This window comes from Myxine glutinosa, chromosome 7 (assembly GCF_964187855.1).
Source record: "Myxine glutinosa chromosome 7, kmMyxGlut1.1, whole genome shotgun sequence".
Classification (NCBI taxonomy): domain Eukaryota; kingdom Metazoa; phylum Chordata; class Myxini; order Myxiniformes; family Myxinidae; genus Myxine; species Myxine glutinosa.
This window is the reverse complement of record NC_136267.1, coordinates 175,294,222-175,320,237: the sequence shown is the minus strand read 5'-3', so window position 1 is coordinate 175,320,237 and position 26,016 is coordinate 175,294,222. Positions and strand designations below refer to the sequence as shown.

General features: G+C 44.1%; 2 protein-coding genes across 5 annotated transcripts in view; both read left to right on the top strand.

Annotated features, from left to right (window-relative positions):
• Nucleotides 1–26,016, top strand: part of LOC137431852 (death-associated protein 1 homolog) — a 175,517-nt gene that overhangs the window by 26,670 nt on the left and 122,831 nt on the right. The window lies entirely within an intron of this gene.
• The window catches only part of LOC137431851 (catenin delta-2-like), a 580,901-nt gene that overhangs the window by 548,981 nt on the left and 5,904 nt on the right, over nt 1–26,016 (top strand). For all 4 annotated transcript variants that reach the window (XM_068123611.2, XM_068123613.2, XM_078782572.1 and 1 more), the window contains one exon: nt 3,412–3,538. In XM_068123611.2, coding sequence (XP_067979712.2) covers nt 3,412–3,538 — 127 coding nt within the window. The remainder of the gene's footprint in view (nt 1–3,411; nt 3,539–26,016) is intronic.

The following is a 26,016-nucleotide window of genomic DNA, read 5'->3' as shown; positions in this document are numbered from 1 at the left end:
CACGATTAGATCATCTTGGGTTCACGATTAGATCATCTTGGGTTCACGATTAGATCATCTTGGGTTCACGATTAGATCATCTTGGGTTCACGATTAGATCATCTTGGGTTCACGATTAGATCATCTTGGGTTCACGATTAGATCATCTTGGGTTCACGATTAGATCATCTTGGGTTCATGATTAGATCATCTTGGGTTCACGATTAGATCATCTTGGGTTCATGATTAGATCATCTTGGGTTCACGATTAGATCATCTTGGGTTCACGATTAGATCATCTTAGGTTCACGATTAGATCATCTTAGGTTCACGATTAGATCATCTTGGGTTCACGATTAGATCATCTTGGGTTCACGATTAGATCATCTTGGGTTCATGATTAGATCATCTTGGGTTCACGATTAGATCATCTTGGGTTCATGATTAGATCATCTTGGGTTCACGATTAGATCATCTTGGGTTCACGATTAGATCATCTTAGGTTCACGATTAGATCATCTTAGGTTCACGATTAGATCATCTTAGGTTCACGATTAGATCATCTTGGGTTCACGATTAGATCATCTTGGGTTCACGATTAGATCATCTTGGGTTCACGATTAGATCATCTTGGGTTCACGATTAGATCATCTTGGGTTCATGATTAGATCATCTTGGGTTCACGATTAGATCATCTTGGGTTCACGATTAGATCATCTTGGGTTCACGATTAGATCATCTTAGGTTCACGATTAGATCATCTTGGGTTGACGATTAGATCATCTTGGGTTCACGATTAGATCATCTTGGGTTCATGATTAGATCATCTCGAGTTCACGATTAGATCATCTTAGGTTCACGATTAGATCATCTTGGGTTCACGATTACATCATCTTGGGTTCACGATTACATCATCTTGGGTTCACGATTAGATCATCTTGGGTTCACGATTAGATCATCTTCGGTTCACGATTAGATCATCTTGGGTTCACGATTAGATCATCTTGGGTTCACGATTAGATCATCTTGGGTTCACGATTAGATCATCTTGGGTTCACGATTAGATCATCTTGGGTTCACGATTAGATCATCTTGGGTTCACGATTAGATCATCTTGGGTTCACGATTAGATCATCTTGGGTTCATGATTACATCATCTTGGGTTCACGATTAGATCATCTTCGGTTCACGATTAGATCATCTTGGGTTCACGATTAGATCATCTTGGGTTCACGATTAGATCATCTTGGGTTCACGATTAGATCATCTTGGGTTCACGATTAGATCATCTTGGGTTCACGATTAGATCATCTTGGGTTCACGATTAGATCATCTTGGGTTCACGATTAGGTCATCTCGAGTTCACGATTAGATCATCTCGGGTTCACGATTAGATCATCTTGGGTTCATGATTAGATCATCTTGGGTTCATGATTAGATCATCTTGGATTCACGATTAGATCATCTTGGGTTCATGATTAGACCATCTCAGGTTCACCATCTCAGGTTCACCATCTTGGGTTCACGATTAGACCATCTCAGGTTCACCATCTCAGGTTCACCATCTCAGGTTCACCATCTCAGGTTCACCATCTTGGGTTCACGATTAGATCATCTTGGGTTCACCATCTCAGGTTCACCATCTCAGGTCCATGAGTGGATGCATTACCCAATGAATACGAACTTTATTTACAAATATCGGGGAATGTTCACCTCGATTGGTATCTAATGGTGTAATTATCCGGCTTTTTAAACATTCTGCAAGTTGTAGACAAATTTGAACGTGATTAAAGACCCAATGCGTCATCATATCGTTCCTCCACTAAACATGCAATCATGTGAGCAAGAGGAGGACATGAGAAATCCCACACCTGCGATCCTGTACCATCATCTTGTATCACACCTGCACAAAATATATTGTTACGGACGCGGTTAAAGATGTTATTTACCGAGCGGTTGGTATTACCGCGACCGAACAGTTATTCCCCGACTAATGCCCGATTTGCCCCAAACTTTGGCCGGATCGCGCCAACGCTATTCAATCGGGAAAACTCTAAAGCGACCGAATGCAAAGAGCAAAACGAAGGCAAAGAAAGGTTTGGAAATACTACTAAATTTATTTACTATTTACACACATAAGCAAAAAGACAGCAGTCACGTTTATTTACAAGCACATGAGACGCAGGTGACAGTGAAAATACTAGCTTATACAGACTTATTGTTACTACCCAGGGACAAGACAAAAGACAGACTACGAGCACACTTACACGGGGAATGATGATAGGGATGGCAGGTGGGTGGCTGGTGGATGGCTGGCGGGATAGGGAGGTCCAACTAGTTCTGCAGCTGATCGACTCGTGGGCAGCCACCGCTCCTTCGCGGCCCTGCTCCAAACTGCCGTCCAGGCCTCACGCTGCTGTGGCTGCAGTTTCGGTGGCTCCAGCTGCAGCAAATGCAGTTTCAGTGGCTCGAGCTGCAGCAAGTGCAGTTTCGGTGGCTCGAGCTGCAGTGAGTGCAGTTTCGGTGGTTCGAGCTGCAGTTCAACCCTGGACTTCTTCTCGTCTCTCTGTCGTCAAAGCTCATCTCCCTTGTCTGCCGCTTGGGAAACGCCCTGCCGTGGGTTATATAGGCCCCACCCCTCAACCTTCGCGAACCTCCTCGATGTTTCTTTCCTCCGCCCTCTCTAGCCAAACCCCTGGCTCATGGTTGGTCGAGTGTGGCTGGCTCACTCCTCCCCTCTATGACGAGGTGGAGACACGCCTTTCTTCTCCGACCCTGCCTCGTGGTCAATGGCGGCAATTGTTGGAGCGGAGGTAGTTTCCAATCGACGAAAGGGGGAATGGAGGTTTTGGGAGTGGGAATGAAGGGAATCTATCTCTTTCACTGGTGCAATGGAGTATTTCAATTAATGGGAGACACAGCCTTACCCTAAAACACATAATAAGATATAACTATCGAACAGGGGTATTCTATGATTAGCTGACGTGCGGATGCTTTATGGACTAATTATGGGACGCCCTTTGACCTTTACACAGCTCCGGAGGCAGGAGGCGCAGACTCAAGCAATATTCATCACCAATTTACCACAATACAACACAATCAAAAAAAATACAGTCCTCATATCCGCAACAATATCAATGAAAATGTATCGCTCAATGATTCTTTCAATTTCAGATGTGAATGAAAAATAATGATCAGATTCATTCATTCTTTGTTCTTGAACCTTCGTCCAGGATTCACTGCACAACATCTGCACATCGCATGATACTTTGGGTCCAACACTAATCGCAGGTGTTGTGTTAATTTGGTGTAATCGCAGGTGATGTGTTCGCGCTCACCCTTGAGGTGGTGGTTGGTTGTCACATCCAAAATCTGTCGAAGGATCTCGATGTCGGAATTGTGATGCCAACAGATTGTCCTCCTGTCCTCCAGGATGGCTGGACTCAGCAGCACTTCACAGGGACGGCTTCCGCGATGGATCGGCCGCGATTCCCTTCCCGGATTTCGGTGCAAGCGATGTGCCCGAGTCATACAGCACCTCTATTATCGAGTACATCAGGTGAGGCTCCAATACCTGTGTAATGGTGATTATGAGTCTTCATTCCCTGCCTCACTGCCCTCTCTCCCACATACTTCCATCTTTCATGCCATGATTTTTCTCATCCTAATCGCTCTGCACACGTGACAGCTTCCAATGCACCTGTTGGTCGCAAGTCTCCGAAATGACACCTGAGAGATTGCAGGTATCCAGCTCGGCTGTTTATATGCACGGTAATGGTTTTATCATTGTTTAACAGAAGTTGCTTATGAATGAAGGTGCATGGATGCTTTCAGATGCCAACATTTTGTCCTTTAGAATCATTGGATTTTACCAAGTTGGAAAACTATTCTTTTTCCAATAATTTAATGCGAGCTGATGCTTGAATTCGCAAATTCCCAAAGGCAGGACAAGTTTAAGCGACCATAATGGGATGATACTGGTGGAAATTACCGACCCGGCTACTCTTAACAATCCAATCCTCATGGCTAAACCTCCATTGCTAACTGCAGTAACATCCACACACTCTTAATGTTTGAGGAAAACTTCTGGCTCAGAGGTGCCAAGTTCAAAGGGTCAAAAAAGAGATCACCTGTTTGTATTGTCACATATGGAGGGATAATCCACAGACACCCCACCTTGGCTTGGGAAACGCGTGTTTATGCTCGGGGGAGAGGAGGTGTGGGAGGACTGGAGGCTTGCTACACTGGCAACATTTTGAGACGCCATTAATATGTTATTGCAATATGTTCTGGGCTAATCATTTCATGTCACTAGGGGACCCGTTGGTCGATTGGACCAAATTTTCATTCGTCTTCACCACCTTGTAGCATACCGACCTGTCAGACTCAGGGGTAGTTTGGGCTCTCGGAGTCTTTTGGGTCGTCGGGGAGTTTTTGGGTCTTTTGGTATATTTTGGGTCATTGGGGACTTTTGGGTCTTTAGGGTCTTCGGGGTCTTTGTGTCCTCAGGGACCTTTGCGTCATCTGGATATTTTAGGTCCTCGGGGACTTTTGGGTATTTTTGGTCCTCGAGGACTTTTTGGTCTTCTGGGTCTTTTGGGTCCTCGGGGTCTTTTGGGTCCTCGGGAACTTTTGGATCTTCGGGATATTTTGGATCCTTTCGGACTTTTTGATCCTTAGGGGGTCTTTGGGGTCTTAAGGATCTTAGGGATCTTAAAGGGTCTTCCAAGGTGGAAAGGGTCTCAGCAGTCTAAAGAGTTAAAAGGTACATTTCACCAGTACATAATACGTAATTAATTAATAGACTACATAATTAATAGACACAAAAAAGTATGCTTCACACACACAACTCATCCATTTATAGTGGGTGATAAGCAACATACAGTAGCAAAGAGGTAAATTTAACAGTAAACTATCTTCTATTTACAGCAGGGCTGAATTTTCTCAACTTGCACATTCTTGTTCACCTTTAGATTTTGGCAGCAGGTATTCTTTTGAGATCTGTGCTTCGATGTATTTGCCACCAGACTGCCTGAAACGGCCTCATTTTACCAGACATCTCCAGAATGTCACGTGGCTCTTGGTGTGATCCTTCGTACAATTAAAGAGTTTATTAAATATACAAGATATGTGCAATGAAAAGGTTAATGCAGTCGCTTCACATTTGCCATTTATAGTCAAATGAGCCAACCAGATCACGTCTAAGTTATGCCGCAGTCAAGCAGTGTCTCAGGTGCGAAGTGAATGTTGCCTTGTGCAAAGAGAGGTGTGCCTCAGTGTACCTGGATGCGAAAACAAGTTATACCAGCGATCTCACATCGATGTCGGACTTAAAGTTTTTCAAAATTAGGAGAAGTTCTAAAATTTGCCAGATTATTGTTATTTTTTGGAAGACCAGGAGGTTTTAGAGACTTGAGGAAAAATCAGGCAATCTCTCACTATATTGGAAGACTAAGCGTGGTGTTGGCTTAACGGTTAATAAGGCTCGCTTAGGGTCTTAGGGTCTTGAGTTTGAGCACCTGTCATTATATAACACCAGGTGGGTTAACTCAGCCTGTCATCCTTCCGAGGTCACAAAATGAGTGCCAGCTTACGGCTAACGGGGGGCACTGCATCAGCGGCTCAACTGCACTCCCAACACCGATGCAACTAGCAGACGCAGGCTGAATATGAAATAATAAACTTAGGGACAATACCCCTGGTGCTCACCTGGTCGAATAAACAGTATACTGCACTGACTAAAGGTATTTTAAACCAATTTCAATGGTTGCTAGAAGACAGGGCAGCACGTACAATCATACTAACATAATCATGAGACTTCAAAGAAACAAACAAAAAAAATACCTATTTTGGGGGGCAACCATTCCCCCTCCCCCACCCCCACCCTCCCACCCCGTGTACCTCTTCAGACCCCAATTTTTCGAATGCCATGAACAAACATTGGTACATCACGGATGATGAAGGTTGTGGTGACATTTCATGGAAATTGCGTGTGTAGTTTGTGAGAAGAAAGCAAATACCTATTATGGGGGGTCAAACCTGGACCCACTTTGACACCCCGTAAACCCCTTAGACTTTGATTTTCTTAGTGCAGTGAACATTCTTCGGTACATCACGGGTGATGAAGGTTGTGGTCAAATTTCATCGAAATAGTGTGTGTAGTTTCAGAGGAAAAAGCAAATATCTATTTTGGGGGGTCAAACCTGGATCCACTTTGACCCCCAGTAAACCCCCTTAGACTCCAATTTTTTTTAATGCCGTGAACAAACTTTAGTCACAACACAACAAATATAATTTGTGCCAAGTTTGGTCACAATCCCATCAGCGGTTTCGGAGAGGAAAATGCAAGTGTTTATGGACGGACTGACGGACGGACGACGGACTGTCGACGCGCCATCGCATAAGCTCCCCTGAACTTCCTTCCAGTGAGCTAATAAATTGGAAGACTTACAGCTCATTCTGGCTCGACACAACTATGCAAATATGGATTTTCACAAGATGTGTAGAACAAATTGCAGCAGGTGTCATATAGACATGTATGAACTGGTGCTTGTGAAAAATAACTATCATCCCCTGCCCGGAAGGGACTATATGTTTGCTCACCGTTGTTCGTCCGCCCATCCAACCTGTGGTTTTCTACACTTTTTCCCTTACCCTTTAACATATTCAACTGAAACTTGGTACATATTATCTTTATTATGATAAGTGGCAGAACATGTTTGAGTTTCAGTGCGTTTCATCAATTTTTGAAGCTTCTCAAGCTTGGAGAATTCGTAGTACGTTTGGAGAATATATCCCGGTATTGCTGGAAAAGCCGGATGCAAAGATTGTAACGCTTACCACTGTAAACCGTCTGCCTTCCCCCCTGTACATCATCCATAAACGACAAGAAAACCACAGACACTTCTCTAATCATACTGCCATAAAACCAAGAAACACCAGATCCCTGGCGGAGCGATCATGACAGTGTCAGATCATAGCATAATAAATAAATTAAGATCACATGACATGCCATTGTCCTTTGTCAGGTGACCCTCTCTGAGCAGGAGCGAAGTCGCACCAGATGACTTTTGTTCACAGATGTTTTCATTTATGGACATTTACTGACAGTTTTGTGATCTTGTCTGGAATATTGGTTTTTGTGTTAGATCTGTATGCAAAATTGCAGCTTTTTATCCCACCTGAAAAGTACTAAATATTTCTACGAGCGAGTAAGAGATATATCCCTCTCGCATCTTCCTTTCTTTATTGTGCCAATCATGGCACACGAAGCGCCCGGCAGTGGACCCGGTGATCTGCAGTGTGCATAGCGACCTTGCTGCCTTTCTTTGTTTTCCCTTACCTGTCTTGCACTTTCTTTTCTTACTTGTCTTGCATCACATTTTTCTCGGAGAAAGAGTGAGTGAGAGAGCTGGCCTGTTGGGGAATGATTTTATTGGTAGGCAGGTGAGACCCACCACTCTGATGAATATGTGTAAAGTAAACCTTTTCCCTTATAATATGTTTGGTTTTTTTTTGGTGGAATTCACAGACTTGTGGATCTTTTTTCAACTCTTTGTTTTGCCTAATATTAATACTTGGTCTAACTTCCAAAATTACCGTTTGTTAGTGAAGTTACAGTGAACGTGAAATCACAAATACAGTTCATGTCCATTATTTAATCATCCTTGTTTTTTGTTTTAGCCTAATTTCAAAAATTTTTTATCCTGTTTCCTGCACATCGTGTGTGTGTGTGTGTGTGTGTGTGTGTGTGTGTGTGTGTGTGTGTGTGTGTGTGTGTGTGTGTCTATGTATGTGTGTGTGTGCGCTTTCAGACGGGCGTTGAATTTTCAGATGCTTTCTAGTTTGACATGTTTACCAGCTACCACCAATATTACTATTAACACAACAACAAATTCTTAAATAAAAAAGGAAATTGAGCACTTTATGAATCACATCTCCCCGGTGATACACATACATGAACAACAAACAACAACAACAACAGGCATTTTAAGGCCATTTTCCCTGCAAGAGCGGGGGTTAGCCTTGCGGTCCCCATGACAATGTTCTCCATTTTGCCCTATTTTCTGCATCTCCCCTTGTTAACCCCCTTGCCCGCATTTCTTCTTCGACCATCTTCAGCCAAGTCTTTCTCGGTCTTCCCCGTCCTCTACTTCCTTCCACATTCATTCCCATCACTCTTTTCAACCAGTCACTTTCATCCTTCCTCAACACATGACCAAACCATCTCAACCTGTTTCTCTTCACAGCATCCATCACAGGCTCTATTCCCATCATCTTTCGCAATTCATCATTTGTCTTCCTCTCTCTCAACGATACTCCACACATCCACCGAACCATTCGCATTTCCACCCTTTCCAACCTTCGTTGCTGCTCTACGTTCATTACCCATGTCTCGCTCCCATAAATCATAACACTTCTCACACATGCAGCATACACCTTTCCCTTCAGCTTCAATGACACTCCCCTCCTCGTCAGCACGCCACTCAGTTCCCGAAACTTCTTCCATGCACACCTCACTCGAGCAACCGTTGCCGAGTCTGATCCACCTTCTCCATTCAGCATGTCTCCGAGGTAGCAAAATGTTTTCACACCTTCCAGCTTCACGCCGTCTCCAAGATCCAACTCAACATTTCCTCCATCTGCAGCTCCCTCTGTGCACACCTTACACTTGAATGTAGCTGCCACACTGGTTAATGACCCTCTCAGACCACTACATTTTTGATGAACCCACTCAGCGCACATTGGACATTGAATGGAGTTCACTCCGACACCCTCCCTGCACACAGCACATGGCCACTTCCCAGTTCTTTCCACCTCACCACATGCTTTACCACTTGCCATCACCTTCGTTTTTCCGATATTCACCTTCAGACCTTTTGTCTCCATACATTCCTTCCACTTGTTCATCTTCTCCTTCAGTCCATCCATACTTTCTGCAATCAACACCAGATCATCTGCATACAACAACTCCCATGGTAAACCCTCCTTGACGTTCTGAGCCAAGACCCCATGATACACATACATGAACATTGTCTTAATATAAATAATGTTCTCCCCTTAATGACTAAAGTAGGTACAATCGTTTCGTGTAAACATCCACAATGTGCTCTGGAATCTGCTTCACAGTTAAATCGCCTTTTATGTGAAGAAGAGTCAGTGAAGAAAATCTTTATCCCTCCATTGTTGAGCACTAGCAGTTTCTGATCCGTCTCATTGCAGAAAAGCTTCGTTCCGAAGTGGCTTCATTTGTGAAAATCCTTCATTTGTGAAAATCCTTCATTTGTGAAAATCCTTCATTTGTGAAAACCCTTCATTTGTGAAAATCCTTCCTTTTGTGAAAATCCTTCATTTGTGAAAATCCTTCATTTGTGAAAAATCTAAAATTTAAAAGTTGTTAATCTGATTTGAAAAAGGATGCAGCCAATCACGTCAGTCTATGCAAATACCGCGATATCTGTCATGACTGGGGGGAAGAAATCCATGCACTTGGGTTCCGTTTTGCTTTGTTACTCATGTTTAAATATGGGATGTTTTTATCTTAATTGTAAAGTACTGAAAAAAATTAAGGTGGGGGCACTGCCTCCCTGCCCCCTCCCCAAACTCCACCGGTGGGGAACACCAACAGCAGAGTAGAAGGCCAGGATAGAGGGAGACTTGGACAACCAATGGATGTGGGAAGGAATGAGGGGGGGGGGGGGGGGAAGAAAGCACAAGACGGATACCGAAGGAAACTCTGAGGAGGGGAAAAATTTAAATTTGGAAGAAGGAGATCATGGGGTGGGGGTTGTGGAGAGGGGTTAACAAGGGAGAAAAGATCAAGGTTTTGGATGGTGGATGATCTGAGATGGTGGGGAACAGCTGTCTTGAAGACCTGGAGAGAAGAATGGGATTGAAGAGAATGTGGAAGTTTATACCACAGGCTGGAAAAATGAGAAAAAATGAGTGGAGATGAGCAGTGATCTTGGATTTAGGTAGTTTCACCAAAAGGGGGTAGTTGGTGGACCGTGTGAACCCTGCGGAAACCTGGGGGGGGGGGGGGGGGGGGGTGATGGACAAGGCACATAAACAGCAGAGGGTGCAAGACCAGAAAGGAGGTGGTAGAAGACAGAGAGACCACCGACCTGTCTGCGATGGCGAAGTGATAGACTTTTAGACTTAGCTTTATCGCGGGAGATTCCAATTATATTGAAGGCCTTGGTCTTCACTGCATTAAGCTGAGCATGATGTGAGGCAGAGGAGGCAGCCAAGATGGGAGAGCAGTCCTCCATAAAGCTGAAAATGAAAGCCTTTTAGGTGGATAGGAGTTCAGGTGTGCCAAGGATGGACTTTGTACGACGGAGGATGCCCAGTCGGCGACTAGCTTTGGAGGCCAACTTGGAAATGTAGTTTTCCCAAGAAAGATCATGGCAGATAGTGAGACCCAGTAGTTTGAATGATTGAACTTCCTCAAGAGGATTGTTGATAAAGTATATAGGAGGGTTTTCCAGGTGGTCCTTTTGGAGACACATAGTCAGAGTGTGAGGTTTGTCAGGATTGAAAGACATATTCCAAGTGTTTGACCAGATTGTGACTTGTTTTAGACATGGATGAAGGTGATTACATTGGCCTAAACATTTCGTTCAAAGTTGTCCCAAATGATCACAATTTTATGCGCCATCGCCCACTTTGTGATGATGATGCTGCTTTATCGGATGGACCTTTCAGCCACAAGGATAGTGCAGCTACAGGTGTCTCTCTGATGGTTCCACTCTCGAGGTTGACAAAGGTAATGAAGCAGGTTTTATTGATGGAAAAAAATGAAGTCCTCAATTTTTCACCATGATACTATTAATGTAAATGATTGTACGGGTGAAATAGATAGCGATGCTGAGGCTGCCATCAAATCTGCAAATGGATCATCATCGTTACTTTATCACCGTTACTCGACTCAAAATAGTGTTACCAATTCTCCGATTGAGGTGGTGAACTCCGATCCTTCTTCAGAATCATTGGAATCTCCCGTGATGAATTTAACTCCGAGGGCCTGTCACTCACTCACCGCAGGCAGGTAGGTGGTCTTTCTGTCTTCTACCGACTCCTCTCCGGCCTTGCTCCCCCAGCTCTCTCTGTGCTCTGTCCCCCAAATATTCCTACAGGTCGCACAAGATCTGCCAGCAACCCTCTTATGGTTAAACTGCCAAAATCAAGACTCTGCTCACCTTCACTCCTTCATTCCTCTTTTCTCCCGCCTCTGGAACAAACTCCCTCACTCTCTTCAATCCCACTCCTCCCTCCAGGTCTTTAAAACAGCTGTTCACCACCATCTCTTATCTTCCCCCATCCAAAACCTTGATCTTTTCTACCCCTGCTAATTTCACCCCAGATCCACTTTTTTGAAATACCAACTTCTTTCCTGGAAGTCCTAGCAGTGTCCATGTGTTTTATACCTCTCCCATCGCCCCCCCCCCCCTCCTCTCATGCCTCCTCCCCCCAAGCCCTCTCCCTCCCACAGATATCCCGATGTCCCTGCTCTCCATCTTGTTCTTGTGATCAATATTAGGTCTTACATGAGCCTCGAACTTGTATACAAAAAAATAAAAAATACCTCCACAAGAGTGTGACAATGAGGTTTCAACTCCAGTTGACGATAGTGATCGCACAGTCGAGCACTGAAATTTCCCAGGGTTACCTGTCGCCAAAATAGTGACTACCAAGGTTGATGTGACCACCAAGGACTCTTGCGGCACATTATCTGATAGAATCCGACGATGACGTTGAGGTAGCTGAGCTGTCACAGTCGTCGCCGGGTCACTCAAAAGCATCTCCCCAGCTCATCGTTTCCTTCCAAAACGAGACTCGTAGACAGAATAATTGTGGTTATAACATAGCAATTTCCTAATTTAATTTCTTTCATTTTCATTCAGGCTGCAAAGCACATACTTAGTAAGCCTGGAGAATTTGACTCAACAAGGTCAAACTTTCATAGGCTTGCAACATTTGTTACTAGTGCAGCATTTGAGTGTTCTCAGCAGCAGACTGAATCCATTGATAGGGAAGCAATATTACTTTTGGAGCCTTGAATACGAATACTGGGTGTTAGCCATATCTGCCAGGTTCAGGTGAAAATTTCTGTTTTTTAATGTAGAGCATGATTGGTGCCATCTTTTTAAAGAACCTTGCTTTTTCAGTAATCTGTATTCCTCTTCATCCTCTGGCATTAGGTTTTCGGATAAATTATGGCTAATACCTGAGAAATGCCTAATCCAGGAAATTGCTTGTGGCTGCTTCATTCTTCTTGAACAGGTTAATAACAATTTTCATTTTTACCTGATTTAACGTGGATGCATCGCGTGGGAATGCAAAGCGAAGAGCATTTTTTTTCTTCTCTGATGAACCATTTGTAATCATTTGATCTTATAATCATTGCGTTCACCTTGGAATCATTTCAACTGTACTTTGTACATACTGTCGAACTCCACCCTCAATTTCATATTTACCTGTGCCATTTTTTTTCAGGGGAAGGTTTGCTTGATGTATAACGGTTACATCAGATTAATGAACAGGATTAAATAATTTAATTGATATATGTGGGAAAAATTGTCTTCTGGAAGATTGTTTATTTAAGGATGCCTTTAGTATTTTCTGAGCTGTCCCGATTTCAAAAATAAATCCTCTTTCTCTTCTGTTATGGGACTTAGTCGAAACAGGGGCTTATCGATTGGGTCTTGTCCGTGCGTCCGTGCGTCAGTCCGCGCAACCATATATCGCCAATGTATGGACAGATTTTGTTCATACTTAGCACAAAGACAAGAATGATGATATACATACGCACATCATTTTGTTTCTCAATGCGATCAAAGATGGCCGACTGGCGGCCATTTTAGTTGTAAAAATACACGATGTTGAACACGTCCTCAACCATTTCTCAGACAAGCATTTACCGATCTTGTTCAACCTTGGCACACCGATAATGAATAATGGCTTACATATGCTGTCATTTCTTTCGAGATTATATCCAAGATGGCCGACTGGCAGCCATTTTGTTACTTAAACGTGTCTCCAACCATTTCCTGAACATGCATGCTCCAATTTTGTTCAAACTTGGCACAAGCACAATACATGATGGCATACATGTGCCCCTCACTTTATTTTGTGATCTGATCAAAGATGGCCGACTGGTAGATTGGTGGCCATTTTAATTGTAAAAGCCCCAATATTGAACATGTCCTCAACCATTTTTCGGACACGCATTTACCGATCTTGTTCAAACTTGCCACGCAGATATTGAATGATGGCTTACATATGCGCGTCATTTTATTTCGAGATCAGATCCAATATGGCCGACTGGCGGCCATTTTGTTACTTAAACGTGTCCCCAATCCTTTATCGGACATGCATGAACCAATTTTGTTCAAACTTGATACGAAGACAATATATGAGAGTGTTCATATGCAGAATAATTTGTTTTGTAATCCGACTAAAGATTACAATTAAAATAGCCACCAGTCTACCAGTCGGCCATCTGGTGGCCAATAACTCTGTACAGCAAAATTATTAAAACCACAGGGGCTATGACATTTTATGTCTTTTTCTCCTTTTTTATGGTGGGACAACGTTAAAAACCCAGGTTTCAGTTGTCTCTCAATGATGACATCAACAATCCTGCCAGAGAATCGATCTATTGTTACAATCGGTGCATCAGACTTACCGTATGTCCCAAGCCAAGTGGTCTGTCTGTGCCTCTTTCTGAGTCACAATTGCTCGCAAGTCTTAACCCATTTTCTAATCTGCAGCTATCTTGCTCGTCTAGAACCCATGAGCTTTAGCCATTCTCTTTCCCTTTCTGGCAAAAACTGCGAAACCTCAAAACATGTCGGTGATCCGCCATGGAGAATTGCACATTGGATATTACCAACTTCTCTCATTCACCATTTTCCACAAGCTACTAGTGTACAGTGTCCCTTCTGTGGAGGGAAACTTTGCCCCATGCTTACCGTATATACCATGTATAAGACGCACTTTTTTATCGGGAAAAAGTCAAAAGTTGGGGGTGCGTACTATACACGGGGATAGAAAAAACTCGGCTTCAAAACAAGTCAATTTTCCAATACATTTACGAAAAAAAGTATCTTACGAAAAGCGATCTCGGTTGCACGTTTACCCTGTTGCGTCATGCACAATTGCGCCGACATGCAGGGCCACCATTGCTGCTCGTTCACCCCGGATGGCAAGCGGGTTTTGTACCATTACGTGCTTTCTATGGATTTGCCACTCAAAGCAACGCCGCTTCCGGAATGTGAATAGAACGGCTTTTCCCGCTCTGAAAAGCCACATCGGTCTTTTATTTTGAAGGGTCTTATATATTACGACTGCAATTGCGTAGCAATCCGAAATTATAGGGCAGATTACCGTAAACATCAGCTCGGACTGAAACGTCTTCATACGTTCTATCCGGTTCCAGAGAAGAGAATATCAAGATGTCAAGGCGGTCGTACACTTCAGCGTTCAAACTCTCCGTCTGCCTGTCTGCAGAAGAGTTTGGGAACCGAGAAGCTGGGAGGAAGCACGGCGTGAATGAGTCTGTCATCCGTCGCTGGCGAATAACAAAGGCTTCCATAGAGGATATGCCGAGGAAGAAGAAGGCGAACAGGAGAAAATCGACGAAGTGGCCTCAGCTGGAGGAGCGTGTCATCGCCTGAGTTCGGGAGAAGAGGGCAGAGGGTCACGCCATCTCTACACCTGCTCTCAGGCTGAAGGCAAGGAGCTTCGCTTTGGACGGAGACATGGAAGACTTAATGGCCAGCACTTCGTGGGCCTACAGATTTATGGAACGCCATAATCTGTCGGTACGACGCTGCACGCACATCGCACAGCATCTTCCCAACGATACGGCCTCAAAACGACACGCTTCCAGGCGTTCATAATCAAGCTTTGCCGGGAGCACAACTACCTGCTCAGCAGGATCGGAAACGCCGACCAGACCCCTCTAACCTTCGACATTCCAAAAGGGACCAGCATCGGAGTGAAGGGGGAGCGGACCATCACAGTCAAGACCACCGGCCACGAAAAAGACCGTTTCACCGTTATGCTCGCTTGCCCCGCTGACGGGGGCAAGCTTCCACCATATGTCGTCTTCAAGCGGAAAACTCTACCCAAGATAAAATTTCCAGCGGGTGTCATCATTCGAGCCCAACAGAAGGGTTGGATGGATCTGGCCCTGGTCCAGGACTGGCTACGAGTGGTGTGGGGTAGGCGGGATGGCGGCCTTTCTCGACGACGGAGTATGCTGGTCCTGGATGCGTTTCGCTGTCATAAGACAGAAGAAACCAAAGAGCTACTCCGGCGTTCCAACACAGACCTCGTCATCATCCCGGGCGGGATGACTTCCCTACTCCAACCCCTCGACGTGACCATCAATAAGCCCTTCAAAGAAGGTATGCGGCGATGCTGGGCGAATTGGATGTTGGAGGGGGACAAGAGTTACACAAAGAGCGGGCGAATGAGGAAGGTGGACCTTCTGACGATCTGTGGCTGGATTGTAAAGATGTGGGAGGAGATGCCACCAGCGATCATAAAGCGGGCCTTTCTCAAGTGCTGTATTTCTAACAGCATGGACGGTACCGAAGATGATATAATCTGGCAGGAGGGAACGTCCAGTGGCGGCGACAGCGACGAGAGCGATGGTGACCTGTACTACCGAGACGAGGACTTGCATGCCGTCTTCGAAGAGGAGAGCGACGATGAGGATTTCCTTGGCTTTAGCTGAGAAGCCCATCACACACCCAAACGGCCCTTGGCAGGGCCACAACTCCACAATAAAGAATGTTTTAATAATCTCTCTACTCTCTTTTCTTCTATGAAGCAAAGAAGCTCCCGCGATTGCATGCACATCTGGACACTGACGCGTGTGTAACAGAATACTGACTACATATAGCTAAGTATTTTGAGTTTTTTTTTTCCTTTCAAAATGTTCATTTTGTGCTACTTAAAGTTTGTGTACAAATGCATAGATTCACGCTACTGTAATCTGAAAATGAATGTTTTTTTTTTTTTGAGGGTGGAACTTGGGGGTGCGTACTATACACGGGTGCGTATTGTACACCGGTATATACGGTATATTGTGTAGACATTAGCGCCCCTTTATTTTATTGAAAAATATTGTTTGCACATCATTCCTTTTATTTTGCTTTCCCAACCTCATTTATGGTTATACAGCCTCCTAACATCCAAATAGAGAGTTTGGTAAATGTCTTCATTGTTCAGGTGAAACGAGTGATATATAGACTAGGAAGTTGCATATACAGAATAGCAGAGCAGTTAAGAGGAAGCATCGTTCATTTTTTCAGGAAAGCACCAAATTTGGCACAGATGTAGTATGGACCTATACAATTGTTTTCCTGAGGGGCGCCCAAAAATTCAGAACCCCTGGTGTCCGCCATATTGAATTTCAACATGACCGCCCTCTGTGACCTATTTCCCTCAATAACTTCTATACTATGAGTGATCTTGGTCTTGTATTGTGGTCTTGGCAATAGCACACTACTTTACCTACCAGTCACACGGTGTGGAGGAACTCTGGATTGCCATTGGCACTGGTAAAAGCTACCGCTACCTTGCCATCCATAAAATTGCCACCGGCCTTGGTCGCAGGAAGTCCGAGTCTTTGCCATTATTTCATGCCTTCACTGGCTGCGACACAGTGTCATTTTTTGCCCAAATTGGGAAAAAGACAGCCTGGAAGGCTTGGGAGGCATACCCCAGCATCACGCAGACCTTTCATGCTCTCGCTTATAGGCCATCTGTGGACGCTATTACTATGGAACTACAGAGCATAGAAAGATATGTTGCCATCCTCTATGACCGGACTACCGAGATAAAGACAGTGAATGACATGCGCCGACACTTGTTCACGAAGAAGGCAAGAACAATTGATCACATTCCCCCAACGGCAGACGCCTTCGAACAACACCTAAAACGTGCATGTTTTCAGGCTGGACACGTATGGAGTCAGGCATTTGTGCCCTACCCAGAACTTCCATCACCAGCTGATTGGGGCTGGATGAAAACAGGGACTTCTTGGACACCAATTTGGACCACAATACCACTGATACAGGAGGCATGTTCAGAGCTTACAAGCTGCCATTGTAAGTCGGCCTGTAAAGGCAACTGTAAATGCTCCAGGGCAAATCTGCCCTGCACATCACTGTGTGACTGCGATGGACAGTGCTTGTAGTACTACGCGTCTGTGCGAGAGCCTCCACCTTTCAAGTGCCCACAATATTTTAAGTTAAAACTGCAACTGTGTGTAACTTTGATTAATTAATATCATTCCATTGTTATCAGAGACCAAAAAACAATGTGTATCACTTGGAATTGAAATTTTACCTAAAATACTATGAGAGATTCAAGGAAAATGGAAACACCATGGCGGCCATCTTGAAATTAAAGATGATGGATGCCAATCTTCATGCAATTGATCCCATTGGATTCAGAGACCATGAAAACATGGGGTAAGACACTAACTGTGGTGTTATCGCTCATAGTATAGAAGTTATTGAGGGAAATAGGTCACAGAGGGCGGTCATGTTGAAATTCAATATGGCGGCCACCAGGGGTTCTGAATTTTTGGGCGCCCCTCAGGAAAACAATTGTATAGGTCCATACTACATCTGTGCCAAATTTGGTGCTTTCCTGAAAAAATGAACGATACGCCCTATTTTTCGGTCTGCCTAAGTAGAACGAGAACGGCACTTGGAAGAGCGCATACCTCCACCATGCTGAACAGTGTGTTCTATATCCCACCAAAAAGGCGGATCTGGATTCGGGCCTGAACCAAAATCGAATCGGCTTGTTCTTGTCACCTTCCCAACTAATCCACCCAGTTTTGTCATAACTCATCCACAAAGTTTGAAATATTGTGCTATGGATCGTTTTTGGCCCAATATCTCGGTGGTGAGCATCATGTCATTGCATTTTAGAAAGATCAGTTAAAATCGAGTATCTGCTCTCAGCTTTGCCCGATGAGGGTGCAGAACGAGGCCTCCTCTTGAAAACATTCGTATCCACTGGAGCATTTGAAGGGGGAACACACAGTACTTTTGAAGCTAATCTGTGCAGTTAAGGGTGCTTGGTTTTGATTTCCACCCAAAACTGAAGTGCACCACCACTCCTTTGCGTTGGATCACTGTCCTGTACAGACTCCAAGTATTTTGTCCTCTGTGTCCTGATGCTGACAGGTCCACTCTCTCTGCTACCGTTTTCTTTTTCTGCCAAATGTCTGAGAGCGTGCAAACAGACGGGGGACCTTTCCTTGTTGAGGTGGGTCTTCGTCCTCCTCGCTACTTGTCTTCCTCTTGGGTTTATCAGATCCATGAATGTCTTCACTGGAGCTGGATCTTGCAGGTTTCTCTGCTGTTTGTACTTTGTAGTACAGCATTGTGAATTTATAAGTTATAACTATCATCTATATAATAATAGCGTAAGGACTCGACTTTGTTATCCCTTTTGCGCCGCACCCAGTGACCCGATGCCCATGGCATTAATGGATTTACGATCTACGAACGGCGCTCTTTGTTTATCACGTACAGCCATACTCGAAAAATCTGAATTAGCCGACATTGGCGCCCAAAAGCATCCGCTTAACTGCCGATACGACGCCATCTTACGACGCCATCGTATTGGCGTCTGCTGGGCGAAGGCGAAGCAAGCCGTCCGCTGATTGGACAGTCGAGTGCTGTGAACATGGGTGGTGTGAACCAAATGGTCTTTTTATTCCCTTGAACATTTTAAATTAGGATATATAAGGAAACGTCTTTATCGTCATTTTAATAAAGTTAAATGGAGTGACGTTGCGATATTCGGGGTGCGTTGCATAAATCCTCGTAACTCAGAGAGGTGTAGCAGGTGGCGAGACGTAAGGAAGCTTAAAGATAACGAGCTGAAACAGACGAACGATATGTCAATCCCTTTCTACACCGAACGGCAATAAAAGTATGAGAGCGGGAAGGCATGGCCTGAGCACTTCGAGCAGAGAGGACTGATTGGACTTAACTTAAAGAGAAAAAATTGGAGCTTAACGGAAGAAGAAGATCCCATGAGCGCTGCCGTCACTTATCGAGGTGTGTTGAGGTCTGAAGAGATGAGGTGGTTTCTAGGAGCGATTTGTACCTTTTTACTGCTTGAGGTGAGTTCGGTTCGTGTTTTGTGACTCGTAGATTTATTAATCAAAACACGGTCACAGTGGCGTCAGGCACTGTGACCGTGTATGTGACTCATATTCGCGATTACCACAGAAGCACATCGACGGGGAGTATCTATATAATAATAGCGTAAGGACTCGACTTTGTTATCCCTTTTACACCGCACCCAGTGACCCGATGCCCACGGCACTAATGGATGTACGATCTACGAACCGCGCTCTTTGTTTATCACGTACAGCCATGTTTAGCACGTTCAGCCATACTCGAAAAATCTGAATTAGCCGACGTTGGGGCCCAAAAGCATCCGATTAACTGCCGATACGACGCCATCTTACGACGCCATCGTATTGGCGTCTGCTGGGCGAAGGCGAAGCAAGCCGTCTGCTGATTGAACAGGCGAAGGCGAAAGCAAGCCGTTCACTGAGTGGACAATCCAGAGCATGCATTTGTGCCGGTGTCAGCGATCGTCGTTCATATACGCACTCTTCATTCTCATCTTTCTTCCTAACTCTTACTCGGACAAGCAAATCCCCTATGCCATCCATAATGGTACACTCTATCCATACACCACATCCTCCCTTCCGTGGATGTTCCACGGGTTTCGGCTAGTTTATAATTATTGGATCAGTTAAGCAAGCTTACTTGCTTCATGGGCCCCTTGTAGGTGTCGGGTTAAATCTGATGTTGTCCGACAGACATCGACGATCTGCCCACCAGCACCGCTACAAAAATCGACATTTCTCCGCGTGTTTTCTCTTCTGTGTCTTGAGACACACAAAGTCTTTATCGTTGACAAAACCAAACACAACTACATGAGAAACAGCAGACATTACTTTTACTTGATCTCAATTCTTGACAGTTGGTTGACAAGAGACAACTCAAAGGCCAAAGCAAGCAGCCGTAATGGTCGATCAGCACGTGGTCACTGAATGTGTCGGACTGACGTCGTCTGCAGTCAACATGCTGTGGATGTCTTTCTTCACATTATCGATTGGGTGTATGTTCACTTCGGTATGGGATGGGTTGTTCAGTAGTAAGGCAATTAGTAGGTTGAATGGCCCTATTAAATCATTGGCAATCACAGAACATTTACCACCATTTAAAACCACAGTCTTTTACACCACATTATATAAAATGTTTGATAACTCTTTAGTCGCATAATAATGTTTAGTTATATAATATATATTATATAGTAATAGTAACAGCAATGATTGCGGTATAACATATGATGGAAATGGAGCGTTTAAAAACAACAACCTCCAAGCCCTAGCATGTACTTGGGTGCAGACAAAGTTTGTTGTTGTCGTTGTCGTTGTCGTTGTCGTTGTTGTTTTTATTATGTAGCCCCGGAGAATTCACTCGAACAAACCCGTGGCATGGAGACAGGCGATAGATCTCAGAGGAGCGACCCAGAGATCTCCCACATCCAGCATGGTGTAACTCCCACATCCAGGATGGTGTATCTCCCACATCCAGCATGGTGTATCTCCCACATCCAGCATGGTGTATCTCCCACATCCAGGATGGTGTATCTCCCACATCCAGCATGGTGTATCCCCCACATCCAGCATGGTGTATCCCCCACATCCAGCATGGTGTATCTCCCACATCCAGCATGGTGTATCCCCCACATCCAGCATGGTGTATCCCCCACATCCAGGATGGTGTATCTCCCACATCCAGGATGGTGTATCCCCCACATCCAGCATGGTGTATCTCCCACATCCAGCATGGTGTATCCCCCACATCCAGGATGGTGTATCCCCCACATCCAGGATGGTGTATCTCCCACATCCCCTGCCTCCACCAAATCAGAGCCATGACAGATTTAGTTGTGTTGTGCAGTGTGCACTGTGCAAATGTTGGTCCAAACGTCCCAGCTAATGCTTTTCATTTATTTCCATCATATAAGTTATTTCCATCATATATTTCCATCATCATAAACCCTGGTGTTGGGCTAGCGGCTAGGGTGCCGGCTTAGGATCCTAGGATTCTGGGTTCGAAACCCGGTCGATCGCTGAATTAACACCAGGGGGGTTGACTCAGCCTGTCATACCTTCCGAGGTCGGCTAATTGAGTACCAGTTCACTGGTAATTCCCTGCTTGTCGTTAAAGGCGGCAAAAAGGGTTGGCGTCAGGAAGGGCATCCGGCCGTTAAAACATTGCTTCAAAAAGGGGACCGAAAAACAACAACAACCACGGTCCCCGAAAAAGGCCAACCCCCGCTTGTGGGGAAAAATGGCCTCTAAAGGTGGTTTTTTTTTTTTATATAAGTTCATGCAACCAATTGTTCTTCTTATTATTTTCACTCTTACTTCCTTCATTTTTGTCATATTTGATATCTCCAACACTTTCTGTAATCACAACAATCCCCTGCACACCATGATATGATTTATTCCAAAAAAAAAAAAATCCTAACCCGATCTCGAATCTTATTTTTGCTCTAATTCCTTGAGCTTGAACAGTTTTTCACAGACGAATGGGCAACTATTGCCCAATCAAGGTGTGCAAAGTTGGGAGAGACCTATCCCAACAGACTCACACCTGTAATTGCTGTCAAAGGTGCTTCCACCAAGTATTAACTCAGGGGGGTGAACCCCTACCCAACCAAGATAAGCTAGTTTTGTATTTTAAATTAATTTTCTGACATTTGTATAATTTGTTTTCCACTTGGAGGTTGTGGGTTACGATGTGTAAATAGAAGTGGAAAAAGTCTGATTTAATGCAATTTAATTTCAGGTTATAAGGGAACAAAAGGTGAAAATTTTGAAATGGGATGTAGACTTTCTATAGGCACTGTATATATATATATATATATATATATAAACAAAAAACACGATCTGTTTATCTGTGAAGCTGTGTAAGTTAATTAATTAATTACATGTCAATTAATTACCTAATGTTTGAAAGTCAGTCGCATCCTGACTACATGTATGTCTATTAAGTATGTACTATTATAATGTACCTTTCGACCCTTTAGACTGCTGAGACCCTGAGACATTTGAGGACCCTTTAAGACCTCCAAGACCACTAAGACCCCCAAAAGACTCCAAAGAACCTAAAATACCCTGAAAACCCAAAAGACCCAGAGGATCCAAAATACCATGAGGACCGCTAAAGACCTCAAAAACCCAAAAGATCTGGAAGACCCTAAAATATCCTAAGGACCCCTAAATACTCCAAAAGACCAATTATACCCCAATATTCTTAAGACCCCCAATACCCTTAAGATGCCTTTTACCTTTAAGACCGTTTGAATACTTTAGACATCTTTAGATCCGCTCACCCTTCAGACGTTTTAGACCACTAGAACCTTTAAACCTTTACACCCCTTAGACCTTAACACCATTTAGACCACTTCTACCCTTCAGACCCATTAAACAGCTTGGACACTTGACCATTTAGAGCTTTAGACCACTTGGACCTTTTTAGATTACAAATAAATTACAAATAAATAATATCACCAAAAGTACAACAAATTTGTACAAAATAAAGTGTTTTATTATGATTGGTGTAGATCAGTGGTTCCCAACATTTTGGGGTCGTGTACCGCTTCACAGCAGCTTGTACGGCCGTGTACCCCCAGTTCCATCGACCTTCCAGAACTCAACACGGAATCGGGAACTTTCATATTTTAGCTAACCTGATTTCATTATAATAATTACAACTCTCATGTTAAGGTATTCAAAAACCTATAAAAAGGCAGACAGATAGAATTCACAAAAGGTTACCTAAAAATGAAAAATGGCATGAACTATTTTACTTAAAAAATCAATGTACAATTGTGCACGCATAATGCATATTACAAACAAAATGTGACCAAAACTACAGGATTTATTGCTTGCACGGGTTAATCAATATTTTTGTCTGGAAATTCTCAATAGTTTCCTTTTCTAAATAATGAACAAACAAACAACAGGATGCTATCACAACGCTAAAATTGCCAATTCAGTGGGAGTGCTGCTCTTGTATTTTCGCTGAGATCCTGAATTTGTGTCGCAGTCTTTGACAGCGCAGTGCGGATGCCATCTTTGACGTCCAGGCGATTCCTGGCCTTGTCTTTCACTGTTACCAGAGTCGAGAACCCTGATTCACACAAATAGGTTGTCACAAATGGGACCAAAACATCGAAAGCTCTGTCATGCCAAAATTCAGGTGACTCGACTGCTTTGAATTGGTCTCCGAGTTTTTGGTTTTCTCAGATCATTCAGCTCGTCTTTTGCCATATCACCGTCGTCAATATCAAACAGAGGGTTGGTGAAAGGGTTCCTGACCAATGGTTCTGCTGTCAATTCATCGACATCAAAAATTTTCTTTGATACTCCAAGTGTTCTTCAATATCTGTGAGAAGGACCTCCAGAATCCGTCCCTTGCTTTGCGTGAGGGGTTCCTCCAGGAGAGGAAAATTTCCTCAATTCCTAGAATCAACTGTCCTCTGGTGCCACAGCTCCAGTTTCACTCAGAAAGCCTTTATTTTCTCTCGCGCCTCGACGATGGTAACACCTGCTCCCTGCATGGAAATGTTGAGCTGATTGAGTACAGCGAATACGTCAGCAAGGTAGACCAGCCTGAGAATGAAGCAACGATCTCTGAAGTGTTCATGGAGATGTGATTCAATCGGTGCCTTCTCCTCCAGAAAATCTCCATTTTGGTCCAGACCTCAACGACACGACTGAGAACGAGCACATAACCTCAGCCATCTCGAGCGCCCATGGCTTAACCAACGTTTCAGCAATCGTGTGCGCTTTTTTGTGTGTTGCGATGTATTAAGCCACTCGAAAAGGGGCTTCAACCGCTGGTTGTCGCTCAGGAACAGATCTGAATGTTGTTAGCAGGCCACCAGTCGCGTATCGAGCCATGTTCACCTCAAATGATGCACGATCATCGTTTGCGCTGCTGCGATGAATGTTCTAAAGATGTTCCTCGAGTTTTGAGGGCTTCAGTGTTCCATTTTCAAGGACCTTCGAACAGAGCAAGCATTGTGGAAGGCGTGTCCCATATTTATCCATTTACATGGAGAAGCCAGATTGAACATAGTTGGTGATACATTTTCTCTTCTTCGGCATGACAATGCAAGCAAGCAACGAATCTGTGAAAGAAAGAAGAAAGTAAAAAGATGCTCGGTACTACAAAACATCATAACAGACATAAATGTTAAACACATTTTAAAGGACATTTCCATGGAATATAATCAAAACAGAATGACAAAAAGTTATATATAGTATATATATATATATATATATATATATATATATATATATATATATATATATATATATATATATATATATATATATGTATATATATGAATGAATGAATGATCGTTTTAAGGCCATTTTTCCCCGTTAAAGCGGGGGTTAGCCTTGCGGGCCCCATGACAATCATGGTTCCCTGTTTGAGGCGATGTTTTTTTATGGCCGGATGCCCTTCCTGACGCCAACCGTTGGTCGCCTCTTACGATGCGCAGGGATACGGTGTACCTATTCTAAACCGGGGTATACACCAGGAATATATATATATATATATATATATATATATATATATATATATACGTATATATATATATATATATATATATATATACATATATATATACGTATATATATATATATATATATATATATATATATATATATATATATATATATTTATATTTATTTATATATATATATATATATATATATATATATATATCTATATATATATATATATATATATATATATATATATATATATATATTGTTATGAATTTTGGGTAGGGACATGTATAGATTGAGGTACATCTGCGTAGGTAGGTGCTCTGATGATCATGGATAGCAAGAACCACTTCGATGTACAGTAAGTCAGGGACCTGTCTAGCCCGAATGTCGGATTAAGCTTGTGTCTTTGTCCCCGTCACAAGGGGGCGGGGCTTGTTAACTGGATTAGGGCATAAGGATAAAATTTCCTTGTACGTCATTCCCTCTGTGATCATTCCTTTGTCCCGTATGGCAACGCACATAAACATTAGTTAGGCCCATTAGCGCACACACAAATTAATCCCCCTCTGCCACAATAACATTGGAACTGACTGGAAGAACAGTCAGGAAGCAGCCGCGCATTGCGCACCATGGCGGTGGAACATCGAGCAGGCAGGCAATGGACATGCTCAGAGGGGAAAGAAGCTGGCCACTGATTGGTGGAGGGAGGACACCACGGGACTGGGGCCACTGATTGGCGGAGTGGGAGAGGGCTGGTGATTGGCTGGGAGAGGGGCGGGAAGCGTCCCTCAGATTGGAGGAAAGCGCAAGGTGCTAGGCCAACGGTGGGGGACTGACGGGGGAGGAACATTCGGGTGGTCAGGAAGCGACACGCTGATTGGAGGGGAAAGGCCGGTGAAGTCAGACGACGAGCGACACCACAAATTGCAGGCCGACATTTTTCTTCTTGTCGTTTTGGATGCGATAGCAGATGGTCATGACCGACATTTTCTCTCTCGCTTCTTCTTGTTTTTGGACCTCCCTCTCTCGTTCCCTTCTGGTTCCTGCTCATTGTGGAAGATCTGTCCTCTGATCTCTTCGCTCCTGCCCTTCCCGTTATGGACGCCAAGGAGCGATTCTGCGTGGATGGAGCCAGGCACGGCCGGAGGAGCGAGCTGCACGCGACCCGTTCGAGTCACGCGGAGGGCCAGTGGACGAAGCCGGGGCGAGTGAGTGGCTCGGTGGGGCCTAGTGGAGGGCGAACTGTGGATGGCGGCTTTTCTTCCCGCCAATGCCAGTGCCGCGACGGGCTTGCACACTTGGGGCCTGGACGATGCCAACAAGCTTGACGATCCCCGACACACCTCAGCCAGACGAGATAAGTCCCCATGACAAAC